The sequence below is a fragment of the Panicum hallii genome, chromosome 8 (assembly GCF_002211085.1).
Source record: "Panicum hallii strain FIL2 chromosome 8, PHallii_v3.1, whole genome shotgun sequence".
Taxonomy (NCBI): domain Eukaryota; kingdom Viridiplantae; phylum Streptophyta; class Magnoliopsida; order Poales; family Poaceae; genus Panicum; species Panicum hallii.
The window spans coordinates 2,313,338-2,328,839 of record NC_038049.1 but is presented as its reverse complement, the minus strand read 5'-3'; the positions used below and the strand labels follow the sequence as shown (position 1 = coordinate 2,328,839).

Here is a 15,502-nt window from a genome sequence, read left to right as displayed (position 1 = left end):
CATCCCGGGCCCGCGGCACGACGCGGCGGCGGTAAGGCGACGGCGGTAGCGGGAGAGGATCGCGGCGCGACGGGCTCCTGCACGAAAATGGCACAGAGGCCGGAAGGGGAAGGGTGGTCCTACGGCTGGCTACGGAGGGTTCCTCGGCGGCGCTAGGCGTCACGCCGGCAGCAGAGGGGAAAGGAAGGGAGCGGCGGCGGCGATCCTCACCGGTGGGGCTGAAGGGAGAAGGGCCTGGTGCGGTGGCGGGTCGAAGCCGGTGGGTCGAAGCCGTGCAGGGTGAGCAGCAGCGTCGAGGTCGTCGTACGGGGCGCCGGCCTGGTGAAGCTCCGGTGGTGGCGTCGGCGTCCTCCTCCTCGAGCTCGTCTCCTCCTCTCCCTCCTCCCCTCACTCTTCCTCTCGTGTGGCGACGGCGGAATGGAGAAGGGCTCGGGTGGCTAGGGTTTTGGGGCGGCGACCGAGGGGTTCTTATGGGAGGCGGCCCTAGGGTTTGCGGCGCGGTGTCCGGTCCGGGCATCGGCCACGCGGCGGGCATCAGGCGGCTGCAGCGCGGGTTAGGGTTTGGCAGCGCGGGCGGCCGAGGCGCGGGGGAAAAGGGGCGCGCGCGGGCGGGCGGTTGCGCCGGTTGTCGCGGAGCGAAGCGGCGCGCGGGCTGGCGGCTGACGCGAGGGTGCGGGGCCGCGGCGGGGGAAAGAGGAAAAGAGAGGCAGGCGGTTTCGCTATCCTGTCGCGGGGCGAGGGCGAGCGGCGTCGCGGGGCGGAGCGAGCCGGGAGAGAGAGCGGGCGGAGGAAGAAGGGAAAGCTGACGGGTGGGGCTCGCCCGTCAGCTGCCCCGGGCGAAGGGAAGGGGAGAGACCGCGAGACGCTTCGCGACGATGGGCTGGGCCGGTCGAGCGGGCTGGTTCGCGTGCGGGGAAAGAGAAAGGGAAGGGGGCGAGCTAGGCCAGGGCTGCGTGGGCCGGTGGGCCATGGGGGTTTTAGAGGATGGGTTTTGGATTTGAATTTGAATAGCCTTTTCAAATTCAAATCCCACACAATTGAATCAAATAAATTCGAAAATCCAATTCAAATAAAAAGCATCAACCCCTCCAAACAAGATTATACACAAGAGTTTTTGAAATTCACGATTTTTGTTAAATAAACCCTCTAGGGCTAACATGGAATGTTACAGATTTAAACACCATTTTTTAGTTTAAATGTGGCAACTAGCTAGCGTGCAACGACATGCTACTGAGATGGCCAGATGAATGAAACAAGAGCATGCTGCTGTCACTTCTTGTAACATCAAAGTTGCCACCATCATGAGCGCATGACAAGACGTGTAAGCAGCTCTCCCTCATCGAATATAAGTAGGCGCTCCACCTCCGAGTCTTGTGTTCTCCACACTCCTCCTCGCGTGGCTGTCGGCGGAAATGGCCACCGTTGACGACAACAACGACGGCGACGCCAATAAGCTCACCATCATCCTCGCCGCGCCGGGGTCCAAGGAAACTACCTGCGCCTGCGGCGCGCGGCCCACCGGCGGCGACGACGACACCACCGCCACGGGCATGTCGTCGTCGGCGCGGCGGGACGTCCAGTGGCTGCGCGCCGCGGTGCTGGGCGCGAGCGACGGGCTGGTCTCCACGGCGGCGCTCATGCTCGGCGTCGGCGCCGCGCGCCCCGTGGGCGGCGGCGACGACGACGACCTGCGCGCCGTCCTCCTCGCGGGCCTGGCGGGCCTCGTCGCGGGCGCCTGCAGCATGGCCATCGGCGAGTACGTGTCCGTGCACGCGCAGCTGGACGTCGAGCTGGCCGAGCTCGAGCGCGTCGGGGTGGCGGCCGGGGCCGGCGGAGGCGGCGGAGGCCGGGCTGCGGGGCTCCCGAGCCCTGGGCAGGCGGCGGCGGCCTCGGCGCTGGCGTTCGCGTCCGGGGCGGCCGTCCCGCTGCTCGCGGCGTGGTTCGTCACCGGCTACAGGGCGCGGGTGGCGGTGGTGGTGGCGACGGCGACCGCCACGCTGGCGGTGTTCGGCTCGCTGGGGGCCGTGCTGGGCCGCGCCCCTGGTGGCCGGGCCGGGCTGAGAGCCGTGGTGGGTGGGCTGGTGGCCATGGGGATCACGTATGGGCTCATGAAGCTGTTCAGAATCCGTCATGGTGTTTGATGGGCCCGAAATGTTGTCCAAAAAAATCGGTAGATATTCTTTTTTTTTAAGGATATTGATTGGCATAGGCCTTGAGAGGCAGGAAGCAATTGAAACATGCATAATCGTGAAGAATGGACTGCATATGAAATTATGAATCCATCTAAAATTACAGAATTGTACAAAGTGTGGTGTTGTTGATCCTGAGTTATCTTCCTGTTAAAACAGTAAAACTGAAAAAAAATCGGTTGCAACAAAACCGCTCGATTTCGAACTTGCATCAGTAAAGTTTCTAGTATTTTCATGCAAACTGCATTTGCACGAGGCGTCAGATCTGGCTTATGAGCCTGCCCAATTTTGGCTTTAGTTCCTTGCATCAGGAATCATGTGACCCACGTAAAATTCAAACTTAACCAGATCAAAAGGAACTTCAGGATGAACCAAACATTCGAGACGTTCATTGCATTTCACATTTCAATGTGTGCACTTCAGTTAAATATTTCAGCTTTACACAACCCTGCAACTGGGTCATCATCTCAGGGCACCTGGATGGATGGGGATGTATATGTGGTAGCTTATACATATATTGCATATATAGAGTTGATCACGTCCTAGCAGCTACTTTGTTTCCAAAAACATCTCAGCAGCCACCAGCTACTTAAGGAAAGTCGGGTAGCTTCTACTACTTCTACTTATATACAGTGAGCTTTCGTCATCATACTGTATGCTAAGGATCTCCATCTGCGGGTTTCTCCTCCAGCTTGGTGTCGCGGGTATTCCCTTTGCCGCGAGTCAGTATCGATTCCCTAATCTCCTTGTATCTGTTCAGCTCCTCCAGCGCGTCTGCTGCCGTCCTTGACCTCAACAGCGCGGAAGGCACCAATGCAGAGCTTGATGCTACCCTGCCATGTTCCTCAGTCACGACCCTCTGGAGCGAAGAAGGTTCTTGAGGAACTGGGGCACCAGGGGCCGTCAGTAACCTTTCCCTGAGTCCCGGGGCGTTCTTAAGGATGCGCATGAGACTACCTATTGCTGCATTGGGAGACCTTGTTAACGAGCCTCCAGCTTCCTGACTCGATTCACGGTTCTCCCTTTCAGAGAGATCAATCCTGGAAAAATAGATGACGATCTACATTAGCTTACATAATGAAATCAAGAAGCAAATGCAAATACAAGAACACCTAAAAACATATAATGTCTAGAAAAGGTCACAAAGTTAGTAAAAAAAAATGTTTGAGACTGATCCCACTGTGACCTCATTGAAGAACATAATCGTTAAGTCCTGCACAGTCCCTATATTTATATTTATTAGGGAACAAACTTAATAGTAATAAGACTCACCCTTAAGTCCCTAGGCTGTATCTTTATTATGTTAAGGCTTAGCTTAATGAGGCTCTCAAATTATCTCCGCGATTTTGAAAGTAAGCCACTAAGCTTAACCTGTGAAGGTAGAATAAGTTGTACCTTCTACAACTCTCTTGCTTAACAAAACATCTTCCACAAGGGGATGTAACTGCAAACTATAGAGGATGTTTATCTTGCTAGAATAAACTCTTAGATTTAGTAGTAGAAGGTGCTGCCCGTATATTGATTTAGTAGGACTAAAACTGCAGTCTACAGTTTGAAAATAACAGACTATAATTTTCATCTGCAGTTTCTAAATAGCACAGAGGTATGCAAATAACACAGGAGTACAAAGAGTCTAGACTTCAGTCTTTGGTTTGTAAATAATACAGGTTTTAATTTGTAATTGGTAAATAACACACGAGTATATAAGCTTTAGAAGACCCTTTATCCAACTGATATTTGCTTTATCCAGAAATTACCATATTCCTTTCTCTATCAATCATTGTTCTAAAAGCCGATCAACACACACCTCGCCTGCCTAGGTTTTATGACCATCAAGAATAGCACTGCCTCATAGCACATGTAGGTGCCCACTCCAAAGAGGCTAGGCGACCCCCCATCAAACTGTCTAGGCTTTATGACCAATGATTATTTTGATTTTATCGGTTCAACTAAGGGTATGTATCATGTCTCTACTGAGGGAGTATGTCTCTAGCTGTTCGATGGTAAACCCTACTGAACACCCACCAACTTCTTCCTTAAAAACTTCCTTGTTCCACAAAACCCATTGGTACAAGTGGTACCTAGACCATACCAAATCTAACTAAAGTAAAGCCAGATACAAAATGAGCTGAACCAGAGATCAGCGGCATACTGGACCTAGTCAAGAACAGGCTTAATTTTACCAGGCTTGTTTTACTCCTGAGCCTGGTGATGCCTGACCCCATATCCACTTTCATGTTTAGAACCAAGCTACGGACAGCCAAATGTACCTTGGTTTTTCCCAGAACCTACACCAAGCTAGTAACAAATGCTTGTCTACACCTACCCTCCGGATGTCCAGATGGTTTGGCTCCTCCCACGTAATATTGTTCACACACACCACTCGTACCTCTCCATGGTCTTAGAAATATGTTTCTCAGTACATTAAAAGAACATATGGCATATTCAATGCCTCTACTATGGTCCCAAGATCATGCTTAATCTAAATATAAAGTGTTAGCCCAAAAAAATTGTTTACGATGAAACTCATAGTAAACCCCATTAAAGAGAAGAGACATAACTGAGCAAAAACAGAAACTTAGGAATCACAGAAAGTAATAGATGCCATTACATCTCCAGTAGGTTGTTTCATTTGAAGAACCGAACAATGACACTCTTTATTTAGCATCCAGAGGATGGTTTCATTTTGACAAAAAAAATGCCAAAAGCCCCAATCATCAAATATATAGTGATATAGACATGTCTGAAGTATTGCAAGCAACCAACAACATATCTTGATAATAGAGGGAACAACTGGTTCTAAAAAGCATATCACTCTAACAAAAAAGTCGCTAAAAAGCATATCACTCTTAACAAAAAAGTCGTGGCCAGAAAATGAAACGCACATCAACATATAATCAGAAATAACTAATATCCTCTAATGTATTGTCAACTACTATAGAGAACTATTCTGACTCACACAACATATGTAGATGCACCTATGTAGCTCATGATACCTAAACTAGTTTTGCGAAGAAACAATGGTGCCTTTTTAGTAAGAAGTGAACAAATTGATAACTCAATTGAATGCAAAAGCAACAGCAAGTTAGACCTGAAGGGACACTGAAATACTCTATATCTAGGTAAAAGCTACAGAAGGCCAATCGAGCCACCTGAAGTAATTAGAAAATGTACCTTCTCTTCCCTATGGACGCCCTCTTTCAACATTTATTATCCTCTAACGAAACCTAAAATAACATTGTGCTGCATCTTTCTAAGTGGAAACCGTCCGGTTTCCTCTAAAGAATTTTGAAATCTGATAACAAGCAGTTTAAATGTGAAGAACATTGTTGCATCAAAGGCCTTTTGAAAGATGAGCTAGTTAATGACAAAATTACCTAAGCTATATACATAAGTGGCCAATTTGTTAGCGCAATAACCATTGTCATGGCACTCCCTAAGCAAAAGTAGTGCTATCACCTACTAAACCAAAATAAAGGAGTATTCAATCTTTATCAGACACCTAGAACATCAATTACACAGATAAATCACATGCATTCATGAGGATATGCATGTAAAGGGGATCAAACATGAACCACAGGCAACAGCAGAAAAGGAATTGAAATTGTGGCAAAATGGGTAGGTGAGTCAATTTCAACCAAGGAATTATGTCATTAAGTTATAAACTATAAATAATTCCATGATTAGAGTCAGAAAGAGAACCTGCTAAGTTGATCAAAGATGGTGTCTTTATCTTCCCATGCAAAAACCAACTCTCGTTCATCTAGTTCGTCCATGATGAAAAGTTTACTGGAGGTTCGAGTCAACTTTAGTCCACGAAAATATACCAAATCATCTTTGCCAAAAGATAAAACCTGCAGCAAGAAGCAGAACAAGAAATTCATAAGTCAGAAATCAGATCCAATCATCAAGGAGAAGAACCTCATAATATGATGATAGTGTTCTTCAAGTTTCACATTTTGGTTGAGAAGATCAACCAAGAAAATTGCAATCACCTTTTGCAAAGACTTCTCATTCTGAACCTCACCCAGCCTGACCAAATCCTTTGTTATTATTGATCTATCATTGGGGGAACGTGTTAGATTTTCATTTTGAAATGGGCACTGTTGCTTATCCTTCCTATGTGGAGAAGGAGGCAGCCTGCTACTACCTCCACCAGCCCTCACTGTGGTAATACTCAATGGAGCACTCCCATATCGGAAGAAGGGATTTCTTGGGTAGCTAGAAGGTGAAAGGGATGGTGATGGCGACAGCGGTGGCGATGGATAGCACTCTTCATTTACTGCATCTCTCTTCTTCGCAGATGAAGATGTGTTAAGTTGATGTGAATATGTTGTTGGAGAATTATCAGCGGGCATACGTGATGGTGATGCGGATGGTCCAGTTCCATGTTCAGTGCTCCAACTGTGCCGCCTGTTCATGGTAAAAGATGCATGTGCAATGCCGTCTGAAGGTAGGGAATTAAACTTCCTCAGAAAATCTGTAGTGGGGCTTCCAACATAATCCATGATAAGCTCTGTTGCCATTGGTGTGGTTGGCTCTGGTGCTGCTGCTACCTCCAGCACTGGCACATATGAAACTGACAAGCTCAAGCGACCAGACAGAGTTTCAATTGGAGCAAATGCATAGTGTTTCATCTCTGCATCCTCTGCACGGGTGAATGGCTCAACAAATGATGAAATCTTGTGCGAGAGGCTGAGTGGACGGATTCTTCCGGATGAATTGAGCTCCTGGAAGAGATGGTATGCTGGAAAGAGCCGGACAACCAGATATAGTGACCGGAATAACACTGTTGAGCCATTGTATGCCCTCCTGTACAAGCTATGATCCTGAGCAGAGCTGCTCCTAGACTTCTTGCCACCGTTCTTGCTACCGTTACCACTACTGTTGACAGATCTGCTAGTTTCATACTTTATCACCCACCTTTCGATGATCCTGCCGGCCCCAGCACTGGTGGTTTTGGTATTGTCACGTTGCAGGAGGACAATGTCAATGACCAGAGGCTCAAGGTTGCTCTGTCGCCACAGGTCAAAGTTCTCAAGTGCGGCAGGGCAGTCCCGGAGAGCGAGATTGAACCACCGGTCACGCGGCTGGCTGCCGGACAGCGGCGACGACGGCGGGGAAGGCCGTGTGAAGTTGCGCGACGAATCGTAGGGCGACCTCGACTCCAGGATGATGTGGAGGCTCTTGGCGAAGAACTCGGTGATCACTTGCTCCACCATTGGCGACTCCGATGCGCCTGTTGCCGCAGCCATGGTCGTGTGGCTGTGTATCGCGGCGGCAGACTTAACTCACAGGTTCAGTTGAACCCCACAAAATCCTGAAAAGAAAACTGCACCGGCACCATGGCCAGATCGATCTTGCACCACGGAGAAATCGATCGAGCTGCCAATGGGAGGATGTGTTGAATCGAAGTTAGTTGGTATAATACATCTAGATACTCGTAATTGGGTCAGATCCGAATACAAGTAGCTTACATTAGGGTTTGGAAAGCTCACTCTCGCGCAACGGGAAGAAGTGGGAGGGGAAACGGTGGGCGTACCTAGTCGAAACTTGTCACCGGCGATGGGCCTGAAGGAGACCTGGCGAAGGGCGGCGCCGCTCGCCCAGTCGCCGCCGCCAGGAAAGAAGGCCGAGTGGGTTTGGGGAACGGGGGAAGGAGACGAGGGGTGAACGCTACAGGAAGCGACGCCCGCTGGGTGGCGTCTGCCTGTCGGCTGATTTTTCTTTTTTTTACTACTGGTATTAAGGGTAAAGTATAATTCCGTATGAAACACATAGTTTAGAGCTATATACGTGCATGATACCGATATGAATTCTGTTTCATGAAATGAGGAGTCAGCATATCTTAAGATTAATAAAATCATCATTGATATCATGCTAGTTTACATTAACTTCTTGATGACATGGCAATTTAATATTACTTGTCACTTCAGTTTGTCCTAGAATCTCTAATGTTGACCAGGCATATAAAAAATATATAAATTTCTTTATACCAAGTAAATATGTTATCAATATATATGTTTCACGGTGGATTTAATAAAACTGATTGTTGGAAACAGATTTAACGAAACTGATTAATTAAATTTAATCAAAGTTAGATAATTAAATTTAGAATAAAGTTAAGGTAACAACTAATTTAGAACGAAGAGAGTATTCCTTTTCTAAAAAGATATACGCTTACACGTACCATCACCCCTTGTAAGAAGCTACGTGAAATACTAATCTAGCATATTTTAATATTAATAAATTATGATAGGTATCCCTCAACTAAATCATGATAGGTGTCATGCTGCTAATGAACACCTTGCCTGATTACATGTCAATTTAACATTTTATATTTTATTTACATAAAAAATGTAATCATCGTCTTAGGCTATAATATATCTTTAGAATTTAAGTATACTTATGTGCTTCACAAGAATTATTTCAAATTTGAACAACATGTGTGGTAAATAAAATCTTTAAATTATAAAATATATATATATATGGTGCGTGCATTTATTTCAAGGTTCTATACATATTTGGAAAGAAAAATACAAATGTTTGCATTCTTTAGTCTAAATTTTTAGTTAATATTTCGTAGTCCGGTTTTTTTTCATGATACTCAAATTTTCTCGAACCATTATAAAGCTTATACATTGTTATAAAATCAACAAAAGTTGTGTAAGGAAAATTATGGTGAGATAATCATATTCTCCTTTTGGTGTTTATCATCATTTCTCCGGATAATCAACAACTGCAGCTAGAGATCTTTGTTTCATATTTTAAGTTGTGCTCTTCTTGATTCACTGAAACCACTAAAGCGTTGCTAAAGTTGATGCTAGTGCCATATATGGATATATTTTTAAAGCATCTCCAGCAGATTACTCATATCTCTTCCCAATATAAAAAATTGTCATTTTGATAATCGGAGGTGCTTCTGCAGATTACCAATTACATCGCTAATATTAAAAAGTTTTTAGTAATCATCAAAATACACCTCCCTCTTGCTCAAATGTAGGAGAATTGCTCCCTCCACCCTGTCCATTGAGTAATCTGTCGTAGCTCTTGCTGCTAAAAATACAAAAAGTGATATTGGTAATGGAGAGAAAAAATATATAGGATACGAGAGATGAGTAATCTGCTGGAGATGCTCTTATTTCTAAGTGCCCTTCAAAATTTGTAGAAATTATTTTAATTAATACACTTTAAATTTAATAAAATAATCTAAAATTCAGAACGAAAGGAGTAGATTTAATTGTCACATCTCAATGGGCGTAACATGTGAGAACAATGCTGTCAATCATTGTGAAATAGCATATCCAACTCCATACGACCATATCATCAATATCAGAAAATCTAGCATATTTCCTCCTCTAAAATCATGAAACATCAAAGAATAATGTTTGCGACATCAACTGACAACAGGCTTCGACAGATCCTTTCCTAAAAAAAATAAAAATCCGTCGACACTGCGACACATGAATAGCAAACTCCCTAAAATAATTTACGTGTATACACCGGCCGGAGTACCGGACCCACTACCCAGGCACCTAGCATCTGACCTTTGCAAGTTCGTTGCGATCCTAAAACCCCCAACCGCATCTTCCGTTTCCCCACGCCCCCTCTTCCTACCGCCAACAGGGTTCCGGCGGTGGCGGCGGTGGCGGCGTCATCCTCCTCTGATCGCCGAGGAGGCGATGCCGTCAGCAGACGTGACGCTGTTCGGCGTCAACGGGCAGCCAGCGGAGGAGTTCATGGAGCCAATGGCGCTCCCCGAGAATCTCCCTAGCGCCGATCCGCCGTCTGCTCAGACCGGGAGTCCCTCCTGCCGCCGCCACGTGCTCGGCGGCGTGCCGGGCCCGGACAGCGGCGCCGTGCTGCTCGTGCTGGCCGTGCCGGCGCTCCGCGCCCTGCTTACGCCGCGGCTGCTGCTACGCCGCGCCGCCGGGCTGCCGGCGGCCTTCGTCAGCTGTTGCTGGACCGCCTCGGCGCTCGCCTGATCCTACCGCTCCACCAGGACCACCCGCTTGCCGGAGACGACGATCGGACTCGCCGCCGCCGTCTTCTTCCGGGCTTCCTACTACGTCGCCTTGCTGTCAGACGTGGCCGCAGGAGCCCACTCTGCTGGCCCCAGCAGCAGCGCGGCGCCGCCATCGCGACCCTCCCCACCTTCTACTACCCCTCCTGGACGTCTGGCTGCGCTATTGCGGGGTACCTCGACCTCCGCCGGTGCGCGAGGAGCGGTGCTGCGGGCACCCCGCCGGCTCACGGCGGAGAGGATCGAGAGTGCTCCGAGGGATCGGCGACCTACTTCTTGTCTACGCGAGGTGCCACGTCTGGTTTGCTCGCCGTCGTGCGGATGACATGGCTCGTCTCGCGCCCAGCGCCGGCGGTGGCCTTTAATTTGCCACCGAAGGCCATGCGGCCAACGAGGCTCCGTTGGCGGTGAAGGAGCTCCCGCTCAAGACGCTCTTCCTCGCCTGGCCATGGAGCAGCTTCGTGGGGTGCATGCTCACAGTGGTTTCATGGTGCAATCATAGGCAGGCAAGAACTTTGGGGATCGGCATCGACAGCTTGTCAGAGGATGGGGCTAACAGGATGCGAAAGATGCTTGATCAACCTTGAGCTTGCAGGAGTGGATGAGCAGGGACAGTTCAGAAATCAGAACCAGGACAGGGCAAAGAGGAGGGTTAAGATTACCATCGAGATAGTAGTGATTCATTCCAGTATGGTAAACATGACCTACCATAAAACCTGTTAAAGCATACCTTCATGATTTATATATCCCAATGGATGGGCTGTCTTTGAAGAACTGAAGTCAGCTGTCTAAATATTCATTCTTCCATCTTCCTTTCTACCTATCACCCACTCGCGTAGCTCTCATGCTTCATTTCATCAGCATTTTCAATTAGTTGCCACAACTGTTCAAAGGGAAAATTGTACGACAAAGTAAATAACTTCCAAAGCCAATCCCAATTTCAACTGCCCTCTACAATTATATAGTGTATTTAGACCCCACGTCTTTAACCCCATTTCAAATTCATACCTTTAGGATATTTAGTGATTCCAGTCACCAGATTAATTAGGTCCCATATGTCTCTATGTTTCCATGTGTCTTTAGAGCAAGAATGTCGCGGAGCAATGCCATCAGATTCACCGAACATCAACTTATCCATCCTCAGTTCAAAGGAATGGCACTGGGGCAATGACATTAGATTCACCAAACATCAACTTATCCATGTTAAGTCCAAAGGAACACACATACTTTCAAAGGAGCATTGTTGATTTATTACAAGTTTACAGAATCGAGGCACAGGCATAACAGTTCATGAGCTCAGCCAGGTTCCAAAGGCGCCAAGGTTAACACAAATGGATAAGTCGCTCGCCGAAAGTAGCATCATGCTATCATCCAAGTCACTTGCCAAAAGCACCATCACAGACATCATTTTAGCTCCTTAAACAGCTTTGCTGCTACCTGCAGATGCATGTTTCATAGAAAATTGGTGATTATCTAGCACAACGGTGTTTTTCTACAGCTGATTGTAACAAATATCAATGTAATCTGGAAGCAAGTACTTACACATTTGTCGATGCATGACCAGTAATCAAAATATTGCCCGGTGCAGTGTTTGTGTCCAGTATCATCATTCTCGACTCTCTTGACACATTTCTGAAAACAGACAGCCAACCCTTTAACGGATGAACAAGTACTTATGCACCATGTCTGAATAGTAAACAGTTCAAATACTATCACCCATCCTAGGGTAAAATGAAACAACATGAAGGCTAATATTCAAATTCAGTTTTTAAAAAGGTATGTACAGGTCTACAGCACCATATCCAAGGAACTGCAATGAAGACTTATATGATTCTCAACCTGACAACCTTACAGCTCAAGTTTTGCATTCGTGAAGTTAAAACTCAAGAGATCGAAAACAGGACCACATAAGAATTTTACTATGGTTCAATCAACATACATCCTTAACATAGCAATGGTTGAATAGCTAGTCAGAAACTGATATTCAGAGCAGCCATTGTTTCATTACTTTTGACTTGATCAGAAAATAACTAGTTGGCATGCCTGTTCATGATTGGGAGCGTAACTCTCAGAATGTCATGATTGTGCTGTCCGATCAGGACAACGGGAAATGTGAATTCAAGAATAGTAGAATATACATAATTTTAGAGTTTAGACCCAGCACCACTTGACCGACAGTAATTAGCTCCTAGCACTGGCTGCCAAGATAAGTCTAATATAAGCCAAGGCAATCTGCAACTTCAAAATATTCTGAAAGAAGAATCTTCAAATTGGCTAATAATCATATGTTCTCACTTCACACAGGCAAATAACTCAAAATAGGTTGCCCATGATTGCACAAGAAAAAGACCATGGCTACTACCAGCAACAGGCCCTGGCTAATCTGGTCAGGCATTCAAAGTGTGCTGCTTGTTGAGAAAAGCTTCATTTGAATTTCTTCCACTGTTCTGCCAACCTCAATGAGCTAAATTTTGAACTTTCACGAAGGAATAGAAATAGTATGGTTCCAGAACCCTTTTACCAACTAAAGGATATCTTAAACAGTAAAGCAACTGAACTTTTGAGCTCCCATAAAAGAAAGAGAGCACATACCTCATACTCATAAAGTGATTTTACACACTGTGGTTTGCATCGTTCCTCAAGATACTTCTTTTGATCAACAAGTTCCTCGTCATCCCTGGGATAGAACAACATTAGAAAACCTTAGAACTCGGACAGAAAAAAGGGTGTGATTCACAACATTCTAGTAACTGCCAGGGCCCTTGTGATGTGAATAGCACATTAGCACTTCAGCCTGTGCAATGTGGGCACATATTAACATTGTGATCTGTGAAACCCGAAATATCTGCAGAGTAAGACTGTCGGCAAACAGGTTGCCTACTGTTACCCTACATAGCTTAAAAATGAAGCTATAAGGCAAACAAATCTTAATTCTCAACTTAATAGCGATATGATTCTCATAAAGAGAAGGGCAAGGGGAATATGGGATATAGTAACATTTTGGAGCACAGGAAAACACCACACAGATATACTATTTACCCAAGTAGGAAACATCCAATAAGAATTTTAGTGTGGCATTGAACTAATGATTAGAAGAAAAAGGAGCCCAGAACACCTAAGCATAAGGTGGCAATCAATCTAATGTGCAACAATCCTCCAACTAAGATCAAACAGGACCGTCTTCTTACAAGATTCTGCATGAGGGCACCGAGTATGCACTGGAATGCGCTACTGTAGATACTGCTAGTATAGAGAAGATAGCTACATTGGCCGGAGAAACAACTTCCCACCAGCACAACCCCGGTGCACAAAGCCAAAGCTGCAATCAAGCTGCCACAGCGCACAGTTACGAAGAACACGAAAAGTTAGCATCTAGCTACGCATCATTCTCACTCCAATCCACAAAAGGGCAAGCTTGTTCTTGCCCTCTCGCAACTAATCAAACCGCACACCCCGGTCGCTGAATTCCTGGGTGCAAGATGCGGAGGCGCATCCGCGGTTAGCTCGACCCAGCTCCAATGGGAAGAAACAGCATCGCATACACCGGCCACGCGCGCACAGAAGCAGGGCACCCAGATTCCGAAGCTACCAGAGAACTGAATGACAAGAATCACGAGAGCGAGGAAGAAAGAGTACTCACATGGCGACTGATAGAGAGATCCGGAAGACCTGGCCTTGCTCCGACAAGAAGGAGAAGAGGAGATCCAATGGAGGGGATCTGATCCGAGGAGAGTGCTTGGGAGGATTGATTAGGGTTGGGACTTGGGAGGGGCAAATTTGTTTGGGGGAAGCGGGTGGCGTGAGGAGACCACGAGGTTGACGACGCCGTTCCTCTTTGGGCTTAGTATTGGGCCGCTGACCTGGGTCTCATTTAGGCCCACCATTTGTCAAACAGACCTACTAGATCAGGCTTGCTACTGATTAGGCCTAGCTACCACGGGAACGGCCCAACTGTTTAGAAACAGAACCAGTTAGCCCTGAGCCCAGCAGCTTTGGGACATTTCTGGGAGAGAGAAAAAAAAGGCGTAAAGTTTTGGACTTTTGCAAACCCTTTGGAAATCCAATTCAAAATCTTTTAAAAATCGCTTGAACATCCATTAGCCATAGCCAAAAGCACGCTTTTTGGTGGTGTGTTGCTCCTGAAAATTGATGGGTACATGGAACTACCTTGCGCTGTCAATACTCAATAGCTATCATCTGACCACCCTCGAAAGAGCTGCAGCAGCCACCAGTAAACGAATTCCCTGTTCCTCCAGCATCATTGCTAAACTTGCTGTGCATGTACCTTTGCTCACCATCGCCGTCACCATCACCATCAGCAGCAGCTGCTGCATGCTAATGAATGAACACAGGTCTGATCTGTGATTCCATCCATCCCAATAATCCCCCTTTTCAGGTCAGGCTTGCGCTGCTCCCACATGGGATCATCATTGCCACAGTTGGGAGCTGCGGAGGGCGATCAGATCAGACCGGACCAGATCAAGGAGTAAAAGCCGGCCGGCCGGCCGGCGATCGACCAGGCGAGGAGAGGAAGAACACGGCCCGCCTTTCCGCGGCGGCCACACCACACGGGCGGGGTACGCTGCACTCCGCTGGAAATTATCAGCCCCGCCGAGATCGCGTCAGGCCGGAGGACAGCGGAGCGCGGGGAGCAGCTGTTCTTCGCTGGTGCGCCGCCGTGGCCTGATGAGTGGTCGAGAGAGCGGCGTCCTGGCGACCACTTGATGAGCGCCACTGATCGTGATCGCCCCCAGCAGGTCCTGCGGCTTTGAGTTTTGAAACGGCTGTCACGTGTGCATTAATGTTGAATTCAAATCGCATTGAAACTGTTGCAAGTTGTTGTTTGTTTAGTTTTCCTTTTTCTTTTCTTTTTCAGAAAAGAGAGAAGAGAAGAACGTGAGAAGGATCCGGTGCGGTTCGCCTCTTAAAAGGCGGCCCAGGCGCGAAGAGGATCCAGCAGCGAGCGGTTGATCTCAGGCCGGGCTGATGGGTCCGCCATCTGGATCGATCGGACGGGTCGGTTTGCTCCACGTGGCCCATCGGAAGGTCCACGCAGGCCCCTGCCTTTTCCTGAGTCGGCCCGGCCCATCTTTATCCTTGGGTGATTGATCTCAAGGACAAGTGATTCCTGAGCCCCCACTTCCTTGATTTCTCCTTTTCGTTATTATTTATAATTTTCACCACGGACCACTAGTTGCTTTTAGCTGAAGGGATGGCATGAGCTGGTTGGTTGTGCATGTGTGGGTTATGCATGAGGTGTCTGCCCATCTCTGGAAAAATGGAAACAAAA

At 47.2% G+C, this 15,502-nt stretch overlaps 3 protein-coding genes across 4 annotated transcripts; 1 reads left to right on the top strand and 2 right to left on the bottom strand.

Annotated features, from left to right (window-relative positions):
- Positions 1-1,237: 1,237 nt before the first annotated feature.
- LOC112903377 (vacuolar iron transporter homolog 4-like) lies at positions 1,238-2,254 on the top strand. The gene has a single exon (XM_025972627.1). The coding sequence runs from the start codon at positions 1,413-1,415 to the stop codon at positions 2,139-2,141; it is 729 nt and encodes a 242-aa protein (XP_025828412.1). The 5' UTR covers positions 1,238-1,412; the 3' UTR covers positions 2,142-2,254.
- Positions 2,255-2,556: 302 nt separating this feature from the next.
- LOC112902670 (autophagy-related protein 13b-like) lies at positions 2,557-7,889 on the bottom strand. 2 transcript variants are annotated; one of them, XM_025971833.1, is made up of 4 exons: positions 7,732-7,889; positions 6,185-7,574; positions 5,892-6,043; positions 2,557-3,229 (listed from the first exon to the last, which is right to left on the bottom strand). In XM_025971833.1, the coding sequence occupies exons 2-4, from the start codon at positions 7,442-7,444 to the stop codon at positions 2,848-2,850; spliced, it is 1,794 nt and encodes a 597-aa protein (XP_025827618.1). In that variant the 5' UTR covers positions 7,445-7,574; positions 7,732-7,889; the 3' UTR covers positions 2,557-2,847. The 2 variants fall into 2 exon arrangements, with proteins under 2 accessions (XP_025827618.1, XP_025827619.1); XM_025971834.1 differs by having other exon boundaries at positions 7,667-7,886.
- A 3,467-nt stretch (positions 7,890-11,356) lies between these two features.
- LOC112902301 (cytochrome b-c1 complex subunit 6-like) lies at positions 11,357-14,010 on the bottom strand. The gene is made up of 4 exons (XM_025971310.1): positions 13,853-14,010; positions 12,805-12,889; positions 11,755-11,844; positions 11,357-11,649 (listed from the first exon to the last, which is right to left on the bottom strand). Coding segments are annotated over exons 1-4 (210 nt in total). The 5' UTR covers positions 13,855-14,010; the 3' UTR covers positions 11,357-11,616.
- Positions 14,011-15,502: the final 1,492 nt, after the last annotated feature.

Bases quoted from the DNA above. Each gene is read 5' to 3' on its own strand.
- LOC112903377 (XM_025972627.1), top strand. From the start codon at position 1,413: ATGGCCACCGTTGACGACAACAACGACGGCGACGCCAATAAGCTCACC.
- LOC112902670 (XM_025971833.1), bottom strand. From the start codon at position 7,444: ATGGCTGCGGCAACAGGCGCATCGGAGTCGCCAATGGTGGAGCAAGTG. The intron at 6,044-6,184 runs GTGATTGCAATT...TTCTTGCTGCAG, and splicing joins ATGAGAAGTCTTTGCAAAAG to GTTTTATCTTTTGGCAAAGA. The intron at 3,230-5,891 runs GTTCTCTTTCTG...CTATTTTTCCAG, and splicing joins ATCTTTGATCAACTTAGCAG to GATTGATCTCTCTGAAAGGG.
- LOC112902301 (XM_025971310.1), bottom strand. The intron at 11,845-12,804 runs GTATGTGCTCTC...GTCTGTTTTCAG, and splicing joins AATCACTTTATGAGTATGAG to AAATGTGTCAAGAGAGTCGA. The intron at 11,650-11,754 runs GTAAGTACTTGC...ATGCATCTGCAG, and splicing joins GGTCATGCATCGACAAATGT to GTAGCAGCAAAGCTGTTTAA.